General features: G+C 43.2%; 1 protein-coding gene and 1 pseudogene across 2 annotated transcripts in view; one reads left to right on the top strand and one right to left on the bottom strand.

The window, feature by feature from the left end:
* The window catches only part of Pinx1 (PIN2 (TERF1) interacting telomerase inhibitor 1), a 77,557-nt gene extending 62,882 nt beyond the window's left edge, over positions 1-14,675 (bottom strand). Inside the window, exons 1-4 of one of the 2 annotated variants that reach the window (XM_003479696.5) lie at positions 14,450-14,675; positions 9,200-9,309; positions 8,660-8,752; positions 3,380-3,458 (exon numbers count right to left, since the gene is read on the bottom strand). In XM_003479696.5, coding sequence (XP_003479744.1) covers positions 3,380-3,458; positions 8,660-8,752; positions 9,200-9,309; positions 14,450-14,468 — 301 coding nt within the window. In that variant the 5' untranslated portion in view covers positions 14,469-14,675. Of the gene's footprint in view, positions 1-3,379; positions 3,459-8,659; positions 8,753-9,199; positions 9,310-10,919; positions 11,153-14,449 lie in introns of those variants that run through there. The other variant, XM_063234954.1, reaches the window with a different exon arrangement.
* On the top strand, positions 7,008-8,237 carry LOC106025602 (translation initiation factor eIF2B subunit gamma-like; annotated as a pseudogene).
* Positions 14,676-14,904: the final 229 nt, after the last annotated feature.

Below are 14,904 nucleotides of genomic sequence, written 5' to 3'. Positions count from 1 at the left end.
AACAAACAATGCTGTAACTGTGATCAAAACGCCACTTGGATGAAGACACTCTACTTGCCAAAAGTAACACAGCAGGAAAATAACTGACTAGCTCTCCAGCTGCAGCCCCTGGGAAAGACTTCCCTAAAAGGAATGCTGTAAGGCCTTCTCCATTCTGGGCTGCAGCTCCAGGTCTGGCAAGGCAGGCAGCCAGATACAGAGCCTCTGCTCCTCACTCACCGGTGCGTGGCACTGGCCCCCTCTAGTGGCCTCAAGTGGAACTTACCTACAGATCATCAATGCCTCCACTTTGAATCATCTAAAGTCCTTATGAAGTTTCGGGTGGGAAAGGAACACTACTCTTGCACGGGTAGTCTATAAAAGAGCCTGCATGGGGACAAGGCACTACCTCATGAAATGTTCTAGGTGCTCAGAGCACTCTTGACAACACAAGGCTGAGCGGAGCCTTCAAAACAGCACTGCCTGAGCTTCTGGGGGCACACCAGGAAGGAAGGGCCACCAAGAAGCACCTCTCCAGCCAAGGTCCCCAAAACTACCACCATGACATCCCTCACTCAGAATGCACCTGGTCATGGTACTACCAAACAAGGGGTCCAGCTACCACCATCAAATCTCAACAATCTATGTTCTCTTCTGCTGATCCATAAAACTCGATCTTCTATCAACACTTTTTGCTATTCCTGTGGCCTGCAGAGCTACAAGTATTCTCTAACTAGTGTACCAGGCACTGAGAAAGTTATGACACCAATCAGTACAAAGAGGTCTGTCTCCATGTTTAAGAATGAGTGTGTGGGGGTCCTTTAAGGAAAGAATCCAGACTCAAGTTTTGGTTTTCTGTGAGTACCCTGGGTAGCAAAAGCCCTCAAGAATGAGCAACGCCCCAGGGGCTGAGGATTTAGCTCAGCGGCTTAAGTGCCTGCCTTGCCAACAGGCAGTCCTGAGTTTGATCCCTGGTAGCGATAAAAAGGAAAAAGACAAAAAAAAAAAAAAAAAAAGCGACCCCCTAGCCACAACTTGCTGTGTTTAGAAAAACAGCTATTCACACACCATTAGCTACTCATTACAATAGAAGTGGCCCTTGGTATTCAAATTGCTGTATCTGTTTCTCTAAGGAAGAAACTTCTCTAATGAGTTACCCTTCATTACAGCCTTAATGTAAAATAAAATACACACCATATTTTACCTGAAGTCCTATCGGAATGAGCCCATGCAATTTTTAATTATTTTACCATAAAATACACATATATATGTAGTTAAAATCCGCACCACTGAATAATTATAAAGCACACCTCTGTGTAAGCACCTCCAGGGTGAAGAGACAGACAGGCACTGCCAGGATTTAGAAGCATCCACTCTCCATGCGCCTGTGCTCCCCATTTTCTGCTTTCTCCTAGAACAGTTTTTAACCTGTGTTCTGCTGACATTTTGTGCAATGTGGTAATGTTTTTAGCTGGGAGGCACAACTCCTTACCCACTCTTGAGAGGTTTAGCAACTCTCTGACCCTCTCCAACTAGATGCCAGGAACATTTCCCCAGCTGTGATGCTAAAAATCATCTGCAGACATTGCCACAGGTCCCACTCCCATTGAGGAGCAGTATCTTGGCCTAACTTATCACAGTTTTTCTGATAACTCTCCCCACACACTTGTTTTGAACTGCCGGGCGTGGTGGCACACACCTGTAATTCCAGGCGGGAGGATTATTGTAAGTTTGAGACCAGCCTGGGCTACAAAGTGAGCTCAAGGCCAGCCTGGACTGCACAGAGAGACTCTGTCTCAAAAAGACCAAGAAAAAAAGTTGTTTTAAAATTTTTTTTTTTTTTGGAGGTAGAGATAATAGTCAGAGAAAGTGCATAAAACATGATGATTACAAATATTTGTAACTGTCAGACAGGTGAAGCAACAGAGTATTAACATAACCCCGGAAATTCCTCAGGAGCCCCTTCTCAAGCCCAAATGCCCCCTTGCTGAACGTATGGCTGGCACAGCCTTCATGGTGGGAGTATTCTTTCCTTAGAATAACTTGGCCACCTAAGCACAGCACCTTAATTCAGAGTGCAGTCTGGTATTTTCAGTTTGTGTAAGTGTGACCATACTGGATGCGTATTTTGTGCCCATCTTCTTTCAGTCAACATTAAATTAAGGAACCCTCTATACTAGGGAGCCAACTATAATTTGTGGGCCACCTGCTTTGGGGAATAAAGTTTCATGGGGACACAGCTACATTCTCTTGTTTACATACTGTTATGGCTTTTACTTCCTAATAGCCAAGCTGAGGAGCTGTGACAGAGACCCGGAGACCCTGTAAAGTACTTCTATCTAGCCCTTCACCAAGGCATTCTATATGCACACATGTAACTATACTGTACTTTTCTTTGCATTTATAAAAGCGGCTGTGTATCTATCTCTTCTACTGGTGGGGCATCTGATTATGCAGTTTGAGGATACTGCAAATAGTGCCCCTGCATTGTCTACCTGCTGGACGGGACACAAGGCGATGCCGATCCTCAGCTGTCACAAGTCATTGCATCTGATTCCAGTGGTCCTAGGAACCCACTCTGCAGCAATCCCCACCGTTCTGCATTTGCAGCAGAACCCACCGCTGTCAGTCTTCTAAGCCCCAATGGGGACGCTGAGGACCAGGCTGTTATACTCTGCATTGTCCTGATGACTGACCTGATGGTACGCCTCGTCGCCTGTTTCTTGGGCACTTATATACCCTCTTTTGTAAAATACCCGGGAAGACTTGCCTCAGCCAGGTGCAGTGGGCACACCTGTCATCTCAGTTAGCAGGGAGGCTGAAGTGGGAGGCCTGCACGGACCCAGGAGTTTAAGGCACAACTTCATGACACTTGGGCAATGTGACCCTCCTATGTGAATTAAAAGGTGAAGCAAACCCCAGTGGGAAGGATCAACATAGAAAAAGCTTCTCTACTGAACCTTTGCTTATGGTCTCTTGTGGTATTGCTTACCTGTATTTTAAAAGCATCCTTTCAGGGGCTGGGAATTTAGCTCAGCGGCATAAGCACCTGCCTTGAAAGCAGGGGGTCATGAGTTTGATCCCCAGTACTGATAAAAAAATAAAAAATAAAATAAAAAAAGCATCCTTTCGGTCACATTCAAGCATCTCTATAAAACTGTCTTCACTATGCAAGGTGTAAACCAAACATAATCATCTTGCCATTCTCAAATCATGACAGGGAAACAAGTGTATGCTGATGACCACAGGATCATTAAGGGAAAACACCAACAGAACTGAATACCTGTAATGTTTCAATCAACTGACATTCAGATCTAATAATGCTTTCTGTAGAGAGATGATTCAGATATTTTATATTGAAAAATTACGTCTCATCTAAATTCAGTGACTGTTTCCCTACCTGTGGCTTCCTGTCCGTGGCAAGTGTTCAGCTCAGCCAGAAGCTGGTTAAAGTCATCCTGATGAGCAATCCAGTTGTCCTGAAAATACCAAAAAGAGTGAGGGGCAAGTTTACAGTTGACCTGACTGAGACAGGATCATTTTTAATATTATCAATTTAATATTATTTGTTCATGTCACATAAGAAATTGAATATGTTACACTATCTTAAAAACTCCAACTGCGGCATTTCAATAGAGAAACCCTTCTCTTCCCACCACCCTCTGCTCAAGCTTACTGCCCTCATGAATTAAGAATCTAAGGGAAATAACCCTAAAACAGTTTTTGCAGAGTCCTTCGTCCACAATGCTTACCTGATGATACAGGTTAGTATTACGTTTCTACAACATGCCTTTATTTTTTTCTATTTAATAGAACAATGTTAGCCAGGGATTTAGTTTGGTGGCATTAAGTGCCTGCCTGGCAAGCGCAAGGTCCTAAGTTCAATTCCTGGTATCACCAAAAAAACCCAAAAACAAAAAACACAACAAAACCTCGATAAAACAATACCCGCAACTTGACTGCTTATTACAAAAAATTCAGTATAAAAATTTAATATATTGAAAATCATTTCCCTCTAGCATTGTCATATCAAAAATACAGAGAGCAGCCTGCTGATCTAGAGAACAATCTGCAATTTATACTCGGGCACAGTGGTTTACATACCCGCTCCCCCCTTCTCCTAAGAACTTACAACAACAAATACATATCAAAAAAAAAGGGCTGAGAACACAGCTCAGTGGCACAGTGCCTGCCTGGCAAGCACGAGGTCCTGAGTTTGATTCCCATTATAAAAAAAAATTGAGGGAACTTTTCCAGACAGTACACAGGTAGTTCAGCGTCAATAATTCATATCCCACAACAAAGTGCACGTATATAATTCTTTTATAAAACTTTCAGTGTCAGAAAAGGAAATCAAAGCCATCAGAGTCACAGGCTTAGACAATCACATAAAGGAAATCTAAATACACTGAAATATATTCTGTGCTTCTGAGAAGGCTCTGTCACTGTATATCAGTAAGGACGACCATACTTCCATACAGTGAGGAGCACACAACTTGAGAATTCACATAACTGCAGTTTCCGGGGGCTCCGGGGATGCTCTGCTGGTGGAAAAGTTCTTCAACAACCACCCCAGACTGTCTTTCCTCAGGTGTGGCTGCTCTGAAGACTAGTTCTTTGTGCCACCCCTGTCCCTGGGCATTTCCAGTACAACCTTTACATCTTCACCAGTGGCCCAAGAGTCCTGGTTCTTCCAGGTGAGGTCGGTGGGAGGACTGCCTACAATACCAGCATTTGCAGCCCAAACTGGAAAGTCAGACCTGCCTTCAGTGGACATCTGACTGATGTCTCCAATTTTTCTGATCAGCTCCCAGCTTCTCAGCAGTTGATCCTGTTTGGAAGTACTCTTCCTGTGCATAAATTTCCCATCCACATCCATCTCTTCAATGCACACATTCCCCAGTGGCTGAGGCAGAAGGCAAGATGCCAGCACTATGGCTTGTCTCTGATTCTTCCGCCTCAACACTTTCCCACTTTCCTCCCGCTGGGCACACTCCGCAATGTGAGATGCTCAGGACCCTGTCGCACAGAAGGGCTTGAAGACAGCTGCAACCTCCCTTCTCCGCCTTCTAAGTTCCTTGCAAGCACTAGTTTCTATGTCCAAGGCAAGTTCCACACCAGGAAGCTGTGCACAATCTCTCAGCTGGACTGCGGCTGATCCCTTATTGTCATCACTCCTCTCTGTCAGACAGTGTGCAACTGTCTTTCTTAAGCAAGCGACTCTGCCAACTCTTGAGTCCTTCCCAAACATGCTCTCGATTCTTCCTGGAGATCAGCATTGGGTAGAGGGCCTCTCGATTCTCACATGACTCTCCAGCAATTCCTCCTTGGCACTGCTGACAGCCTGGCCTCCTCCAATGTGGCCTCCTCCAGCACGGCACACTGAGTGTGCTCAAGCTCTTCCTCAGACAGTCCCACCTGGGCACCACGCATCCCTCATCTCGTGAAGAGCCTGTGCCAGCTTCTACTCATACACAGCCTGCTGAGTGTGTACACCCTACCAAGGCATTCCACACTGCCTTATGGTCTCATTAATCTCTGCATGCCTGTGTTTGGGAAACTCTAAGCGCTCAGTAATACTCTGACAGTGATTCTCCAAATCCACTGTATTGTTTGGCTATTTTTTGGGCAGCAGCTGAGGGGTCTTCTAACTGGACACACTGATCCTTCAGATCCTCCAAATCTCTTCTAAGCTTTTTTTGTCCACAAGTGTAGTAGGCACAGCTACATTCTTAAGAGTTCAGCGCTTTCCATTCGCTTAAACTGATCTAGGCTCCATGAAGATCACATTCTTAATGCAACTGAGGAGCACCAGGTCATGCGAGGCCTTGCACCTGCCGAGCTTGAGCTGCAAGTTGGTGTGCTCATGGGCAGCGTCCACGATACATTTTTAGATAAAAGGAAATCAGGCACTTATAAAATACTAAATGTTTCATCAAAATATTTAAGTAGGTTGAGGAAATTATATAAGCTTGAAATGTCACCATTTAACCTAATCAATATTAAAAAGGAGCTTTTTGGAAACTTAAGGTCTTGCCTTCAAATGTGGATGATTTATCAATAGTCAAATAATAGTCAAAACAGGCAACCTTTGTGCTAAATATTAAAATAAGGCAAAATAAATTACCAGTTTTTCTCAGTGGAGATTAGGTGGTTCAAAGGGTAAGAGCAGTGAGGGACCCAGGGGCTCTCCTTTGCTCAACAGAGCTGAAAATATTCTGCTCCATTCTAATTACTAGCAAATGACCTAAATCTTACAAACCTTTGGGGAAAGGGGAAAAAAGGACTCAAAAGACCTCTGAATCAATGAGTACCCATTGGTAAGGTGACTGATTAGCTAGCAGAGAATGCAGACCTCCCACGCAGGACTGACAAGTGTACAGCAGAGTTTCAATGCAGGAATTTGCCTCATACAACTTCTTATACATTATATTTTACGAAGGCTTAAAGTTAAGGCATATTGAACAGATTTACTGGGTAGTGCTTCTGCTAAGAAAATAAGGGGACTGCGCTGCCTGTCTCTCAAAACTACTGCAAAACCAACTTTACACAAAGTTTTCCTTTAGTGGCAGAAAAATTTAGCTATTAGACCGGAAAACTTTAGTTGCTCCAATCCACTACTCAGAGCTACTGAACTAAACAAAATATTCAGTTCATCTAAAGTAATTCTCCCTTAGATTCCATTGGACACAAAAAAATAGAAGCAAAGCTTCCAGCCTGAACACTTTCTAAAGGAAACAATGGTACTAAACAGGAGAAGCATGGCAGGTCACTAGTTTTTAATTACAGCGTCCATGTTCAAAAGAAAATGTGAACATACCCAAGAGCTATACACCAAAAGTCAGAAACAGACAATAGGAAAAGAATACTACTTTCTTACAGTGTTTCCTAAACTAAGTGCCATCAACTTTTAATAGTATAAACTAATATCAGAATGAAGGTTAGTATAAACATCCTAGGGCCATGTGCTGGGAGTGAGGTACAGCTGTGGCTTCTATCTTCCAGGCTGGCTGATCCAGTTTATAAGAATGGAATTTCAAGCAGTAGTGACAGCAGCTGGTGGGGGACTGCAGTTGACAGACCTGACTTCCAGCATTCCCAAACCTTTGCTTTCAGTTGGGAACAAATTTTTAACTTGGTACCCACTGAACCTGCCTGAGTGTGTTGGATCTTAAGTCATTGTGGTTACAACCAAGGTTACAACCCACCACAAGGCTCTAGGTGCAGAAATCAGGATGAAAATGAAGCCGGATACTGTGTGTATCGAGGAAGCTGACATGGGGACTGCAGATTCTTTGCACTACATATTCCAGAACTTAACACTAACATGTTGGTCCCAAGCTGTGGCTGCCTTACATGAAGTCGTGGACCTGTTCAGAGGTTAGGGTGCATCACTCACCACGTTAATGAAAAAACACAAGGGCAAAAAGATAACCTTGGAGCCGTGTGACTTCACTGGAGATGACAAACAGGAAAGAGGCTGCCTTTCACAGCTAATGAAGCAGACTTGGGAGAGGAGCTGGCCATTAAGGGACCCATCCCACAGAAGTACCCCAGAAGACTTTTCCACACAGGCCTCCTGGATGCCTATCTCTACTGCTTGAAAAAAAAAGTTATAGATTTCCTATGGGAAATAGATCAATCACTATCTGAAGTGAGCTCATTCCACACCTAGTAAGAAAAAGTTTTCCTTGATGTCGTCACAATGGGGACAAGAAGATAAAGAGGAGGATCTAAAGAAAAAGGAACCAAAATCTTTAGATATTTATAGTTTTATAAAAGAAGCCAGTACTCTGCCTCAGCTCCTATGACAGGTACAGGGATAGATGGGAAGACTTGTTTAGATCACAGAAGTGCTCCACACACACACCGTGAAACATGGCCTCTGCTCTCAAGTGAGCACAGGGGACTCTACATGGGAGCGAACAGAAGGTGCCCAAACTGCTGTCTGTTCTTTGTCCAGAAGAATCTGTCCAGCAGACATAAGGCTGGAGCTGATGGCTTGGACACAAGTTGGAGAGAAGTGATCAATTAAGCGCTATCCTTGCTTCCTCCTGTCTCCTAAGAGACAACTGGCTCCTCATGAACTCAGTCACTGGAAGAAGGAAGCAAAATCCAGGGCAGCATCATTTGCAACAATGCTGTGACTGAGAACAGAGCAGACCTTAAAGACTGTTTGATGGGCCAGGGGACTGAAGCCAAAAGCTAAGCGAACAAATGAGGTGATCATGGGAAATAGCCAGCTCATGGAAAGCTGAATTCTGAGCAAGCTGAACACCTTCCTTTTGGTATCCAAACTACAAATGTTGGCTGGCCTACTTGTTTGACTCCATTTATTTTCCAATAAAGAAGGACTTTCAAACACACACACACACACACACACACACACACACACACACACAAAACACCTCTCTGTCCTGAAAAGAAGACTTCTGGCAAAGTTTAGCAGTAAACCTTGCTTGTATCTCTTAGGTACAAGCAGTAAGGACCCCAAGCGGTCCAGAAGGCAGGGTGATGGATGGTGTGTCACACAAATATGCAGCAGGGTCCATTCTTTATCTAAAATACCAACACTATACCTTTCAGTAGTCAAAACTGAGCGAACTGAAATTCTAATGTCACCAAAAGGAAAGTCAATTATGCAAAGAAAACAGCAGAAAGAGGGTACACTGCTGCTTACTTCATTATTGATGGTGGCTCCAAGTCCCAGGTGGTTATTTTTAACCTGAACTTTAATATGCTCTGTGGCTCCTTGCTCCTGAGCCCCCAAGCCCTGTGAAGAGTAAACACAAAGGGGGTTAGCATTTTTATTAAATAGAAGAAACACAGTCTAATCGATTTTTAGAAGACAATGTCTAACACCAAGGATGCACAAGGATGCACGGGAGGGAAGGGGAAGCACACAGTCTAGCCACAGAAGGGAATTAAACCTTGTTCCCAGCAATGTGAGGCCCGGATGCTAAGTATGATTCCACGTGTGTCTAACCAAAAAGCGGAATCTAAGAATGAGAAGAATCAGGGGAGCTGAAATGAAGAGAGCTAATGCTCATGCTCAATTCTAACTTCATCACTCGGTCACCACAATTTACCTCCCTGAAATACTTATTGACCCAAAACAAAAAACTTCTACTACGGTTCTAAGAAAAATGATTCATAATCTTTTGCCATAGCTCAGGTGGTTTTTTGCTCTTTTTGTTTGTTTTGCTTTTCTCTAAAATACCTTTCCTTTAGACCAACCCATCTTCTCTAGCATCCTCTGGCCAAACTTGGAATCGTCATTACTCCATGCAGTGTTTCTTGGGTCCACAGCCCACTTCTGCTTTCGCCGACCTGAAAATGAAAACGTAGCCCATCAATCTTTTGAACTCAGGAGAAACGCGCAAATACAGACCTACTTGCACACAAGGTGGTACACATTTTATTATATACAGATGCCAGACTGAACCTGGTGAACAGTAGGAGAGTGGACCATTTTTCCTCAAGTTCCTTAATAACTATTCCTAATAAACAAACTGACTTTGTAAATTTAAATTGTTCCCTCTAAATGTAACCCAAAAAATATACATTCAATATACTATTAGTTGGGCCTGCTATACTCAGCCATTGGCTGCAACTGAAAGCACCTATGGATACCAGCACCATCATCACCATCAGTAGCAGTCGTGAGAGCCCTGCTCATAGCTATTATTGCCAAGGACCGTGTGTCAAATGCTATATGTACAATACAACATATGTGACATATATACCATCTATATACATAATACAAGCTTTCACAGTAAGCCAACGAAGTGAAATAAGTCTCAATCTCCACCCTCTCAGATAAAAAACTCAAGGCTTGGAGAAAGAAATATGCCTGATGTTCCCAAACAAAACCCTGAACCTTTATACAAACCCAAGATCTACTCATTGTGATCTTAGCAGAGTCAGCTGTACCTCCATTATGTGTACAATCTACACAGGATAGCTTCCTCACTCACTGAATGCCCCCCACTACATAACTGATTCACTGAGCCTCCAGAATCATTGATTTAATCACTTTTGGCACTTAACATACTATTGCATTAGAGCTACTTACACCCATCATTTATGTTTCCTGCTAGAACATAATCTCCTTAAGCATTATATTCATATGCTTTTTTCTTTATGTTTCATTGCAAGAAGTGAAAACAACATTTTACATGTAGCAGGCTTTCAATAAGTAAGTGAATGAATGAGAAAAAAATGATGGGAAGGGAAAAAAGATAAAAGAGAAGGAATATAATTGAACTAAGGAAACTGCTTTGAGTATTATCAAACTATTCTTTTAAATGTATATGAATAATTGAGCTCTAGGAACTTGAGTTTATTGTTGAAGCTTTAAGAAAAATTACTGCAGAGAAAGAATCACTAAGATTCACACAACAAAAATATGACACCTAAAGCCAACTATGGGTAAATCAACCTGATGATTTCAGTCACAATCACTGAGCCACTGCATCGACTGAGGCACACGCACTCACTATCAACAGCGTCTGACCTCGGCAGTCTCACAACACAACTAAGCGTAACACAGCCTCCAGTCAAAGAGGCTCACTGTGCTACAAGTAAAATCAATACAGATCCTTCACTCCACACATCTAGCAAAAACAAGAAATGCTTTGCATGCACACAGGCAGAAAAAGGTAAAATGAGTGGGACTCAAATTTCCAGTGTTCTGCAAGAAAAAGTTGACCCAAAAATGCTCTATCTGGCTAAGTTACTACTTACCTATCTTGGTAGATCTGTCTACTAGTAACATACCAGAGGTAAGCCTTGCTAACTAATATTGTTTATAGTTGGTCCTGGTGAATCACAGTCCACAGACAGTGCTTGCCAGGGGTCTCTGTCCACAGCTGGAATGAAGGAGGCAGCTAGGAGAATGACTGACCCCCCCTCTACAGTAAGAAATCCATGGTGCATGCCTAAATTCCACAGACTGCAATGCTCCACAGGTCTTTGCTACCAGAGGTCAGGAAGGGCTGGCATCCTCCACCAGGGGGCCACCAGTGTTTCCCAAATGAGAGTGCTGGGGGAGGGGCACTCGACCTAAAAAGGAACAATGTCAAAAACAATTTAACAATGAGAACTTCCCAGGAACTTTAATACACAAATGTGCAGATCCTCCTGGAGGGCAAACTAGCCATTCCAGACTCCCAAACTTAGCAGACCAGAATCCTATTTTCTTTATTATTGTATAAATTTCCAGATTTGGGAAATTCTGGCAAGACTGTCTGCCCAATACTTCACAAGGTCCCAGGTTCAACCCCTAGCACCACACACATAAACACAAGCGCACACCCGCACATGCACACATGCACATGTGCGCACGGACAATCTCTGTCTGTCCTGTTCTGCCTGAATCACTGTCCACCCATCCTGGTACTTCTAGGTCCCAGTTTGTTTCAGACATCAGCACTGCTAAGGCTGTATGCAGAAAAGAGCTAAGAGCAGGCCTTACTGCTGACTCTGAAAGGTTTGCTGATGAGGTCAGCCTCTGCTGGGAACTTGGATTTTAGGCAGGTTCCTACCATTCTTCTAAGAGTGATAAACTACACAACTGTTATGCAAATGATGGTGACTCAGGAGTCTGCTTACTTTCAGGCCCTGGCTGAAGAAATGTGTGATACTACACTACCAGGAGATGGTTCTGGAAGCGTGTGCCATTTCTCCTATACTTCGCTCACGTATCTTTCTCACTCATTTTGTTTTAGCTTTGTTTAGTATTCTTAGTATAAATTCAAGCCGTATACTGTATACTGAGTCCTCCATCTAAATCCAGCAAACCACTGAACTGGAGGACACCAACACAACCTTAAACAGCAGCATGAGAATGGCACTGGGCCTCTGGGGGAGAACCCTGCACCTGCCCAATCCTTGTCTGGCATGTGTTCATGCGTGAGCTCTAGCTGGGGCTCCTCCTGTTTGAAGATGTAACTGTGAATAGTCCCCACAGGACACATTTGGATGGGACAGCTCCAATCACCCCATATCTGATATCACATGGTTTATGCTGCCAGTAAGCTAACTTGACGGGCACACTGAATCCCAACAGCCAGGGACAGAATTCCTTTTTATTTCTCCAAAGATACTTTCAGATACTAACGAGCTCAAACTATACTACCCACAATCTTACTAAAAAATTATTCAAGACATATTTAAGATTGAAAAAAACTGCAATATAAAAATTTTAACATAATGAGCATTCAAATTCATCAACTATAAAATGCTATGATTATAAAATGCAATGACAAGTGTCAAAAATGGTCTTGAATAGAAAAACATCTATGAAAAATTAGTATCTTGATAAATAACCTGAGTCTAAAATGGTGAATTACATAAAGATCAGGAAGTAAGGGTGATAAATAAACTTCTTGTCTTTTTTTTTTTTTTTTTTTGTCTTTTTTGTTTTTATCGGTACCAGGAATTGAATTCATGACTGCCTGTTTGCAAGGCAGGTGCTTATGCCGCTGAGCTAAATCCCCAGCCTCAACTTCTTGTCTTATATGAGGCAGATTCGATAGAGTAGCATTTGATAACAAGAAAAATACAAGTTAAAGAATGTTTTTGAGAAATACAAAGAAAATCATTAGTAAATTAAAAACTAGAAGGAGGGATTGAAGGGAGGGTCGGGGAATGGGAGAAAAAAATCCAAGTTATATCATGTACAGGTACAATTCTCTATGATGGCTGTGACTGCTATGTATATCTAAACTGTAAAAAAAAAAATCTAATTTAAAAAATAAAATAAAAAACTAGATTAAGTGCCAATATTGAAAATAAAGTATAGTCGGGAAAAAAATGAACAACTATGTTTAATAAAGTAAAAGAAGTTTGCTAATGTTAAATAGGCAAAAATACATAGGATAAAAAACTGAACCTACAGAATGATTCCAATTTTACAAACTATCAGAGAATAGTTTCTGGATAGTGAAATTATGAGACGGGAAATTTATTTTCTCATCTTTAAAGTAAGAATGACAATCCTAAATATTTTACCACAAGAGCCCATAAACATTAATTTAGCAAATTATGCAAAAGGGCTACACAAAATGTTACATATTATCATGACAAAGACTTAAAAACTTGCCAGTTCTGGAGGGGAAAGAACTGAAAAACTCACGTCACATAAAATACTGCCATCTACACATAGCATTTTACATGCCTGTACCACTTCAGACTTTTGAAACTGTTTTCAAAAAACCATCTCACTGATTTTAAGCTAACCTCATAAAGATTGTAAGCAAATTTTAATAGATTTCCAGAGACTAATCAAGGGAACAGTAATAAACCAATAACAAAACTAGGGTGTGTTTCAAATGAATCAGTGCTTGCATTTATCAAAGCCCCTATGAAAACAGAAGAAATCTTACCGATATAGCTTCTAATCTCGATTGCTTATTTTTGGTGATAAGTATGAATCTACAGTTACCATCTAAAACATTTTCGTTTGAGCTTTTATTTAGAAATAACAGAAAGCCGCTACAAAAAATGTAAAGACTGAGAAAACTATCAATTTTGCTACTTTCTAACTCAGTGATTTGAAGTAAATTATTTTCATCTGAACTTCAATTCCTGCTACTGTAAAATAGGGATGGTGCCTAACTCATTTCGTTTTCTACTCCTAGTGTTTTGGTGGTGCCTTAGATAACAGGTTGAGGCCGGCATAAATTTCGCAAAATCCCTACGCTGTAGCTGCTGGTACGACTGCCATCTGGTGGCAGCAACCTCAGCTACAGGTCCCATTCCGGAATTAAAGGGCCTCTCCCAGCGAGCGGAAATTGGTAGGTTTCACAGATGCTAAACATTAAAAAGCGAACAGACAGGATGGAGCACGGCGGTCAACACACCAGAAGTGAGTGGGGTAACTGCAACTAACGAAGCCACACCCTCACGTCTTAGAATCATTCATAGCCTGCACCCCCCACCCCCAAAGGCTAACCTTCTGGGTTTTGATGCTTCCAACCGTTTTGGCTTTTATTTTTCTGCGTGCTAATACATAATCAACAGCTGGATTCACCGCCTGCAGGGATCCTTCCAGCTCACCTTCAGTTTGCTAAAATCTGTGTAAACCAAGGCCCGGCAAACTGACGAAAGTCACTTGGGTTTCCAAGACCGCCAGAGGCAAGGCCTGTCCCAGGACCCAGAATTCCGACTCCTGTTCGAACCCATCTCGCGCGCCCCAGAGCTGGAGGATAAGAGACTAGAGGGGACGCTCGGAGTCTCTTTCACTAGCCGACCGGCGGCCAACCTCCGACGAAGGTTGGGCGGCAGCATCTCTGCAGCAGGCAGGGCGAACCTAGCCGGCCTTCCAGGCCCAGTTTCCTGGTGTCAAACGCCCCCTGCATGCAACGTCCAAACTCGCCGCGCCGAGAACCCTGCCACTGCGGCGTCCGCGCATCACCCGGTGGCTTTTCCTTTGCGCCAGATTCGGGCCGCCGCGTCCGATACTTACGTTCAGCCAGCATCGACATGTCGCCAAGTCTGCTGCTTACGGGCCTCCAAACTGGCGCGACTGTGTTAAAGAGGGATAGGACAAGGGAAGAGAGCGGCAGCGCCGAACGCACATGCCAGGACTTCAGCCATGGAGGCGCGCGCTGATGACGTCACGATGCGCGACCCGCTACTAAAAGAGGAGCAGCAAGAGGCCGAGCCCTGGCCGTGAGGGAGGCGTGGCTACCCAGCGAGGCAAAGAGAAGCGTGATGGTTCATTGGCTGACGCCTCTGGGCTTACGCCTTGCCCTCAAGCTTGTGCCAGTCTAAGGAGGGAGAGAGATAAAGGGTAAACGACGGTCCTTAGGGTCATTGTCCTGTGAAAGGTGTGCACAAAGAGTTGGAGGACTCGCCTGGAAGAGAAAACTTGACATTGTCTTTTCTTCATGCTTTATCTCCCCCGCTTTCTCAGGAATG

This window comes from Cavia porcellus, unplaced genomic scaffold (assembly GCF_034190915.1).
Source record: "Cavia porcellus strain 051 isolate PalLab524CR breed Dunkin Hartley unplaced genomic scaffold, mCavPor4.1 scaffold_24, whole genome shotgun sequence".
Classification (NCBI taxonomy): Eukaryota; Metazoa; Chordata; class Mammalia; order Rodentia; family Caviidae; genus Cavia; species Cavia porcellus.
This window is presented reverse-complemented; position numbering and strand designations above follow the sequence as displayed.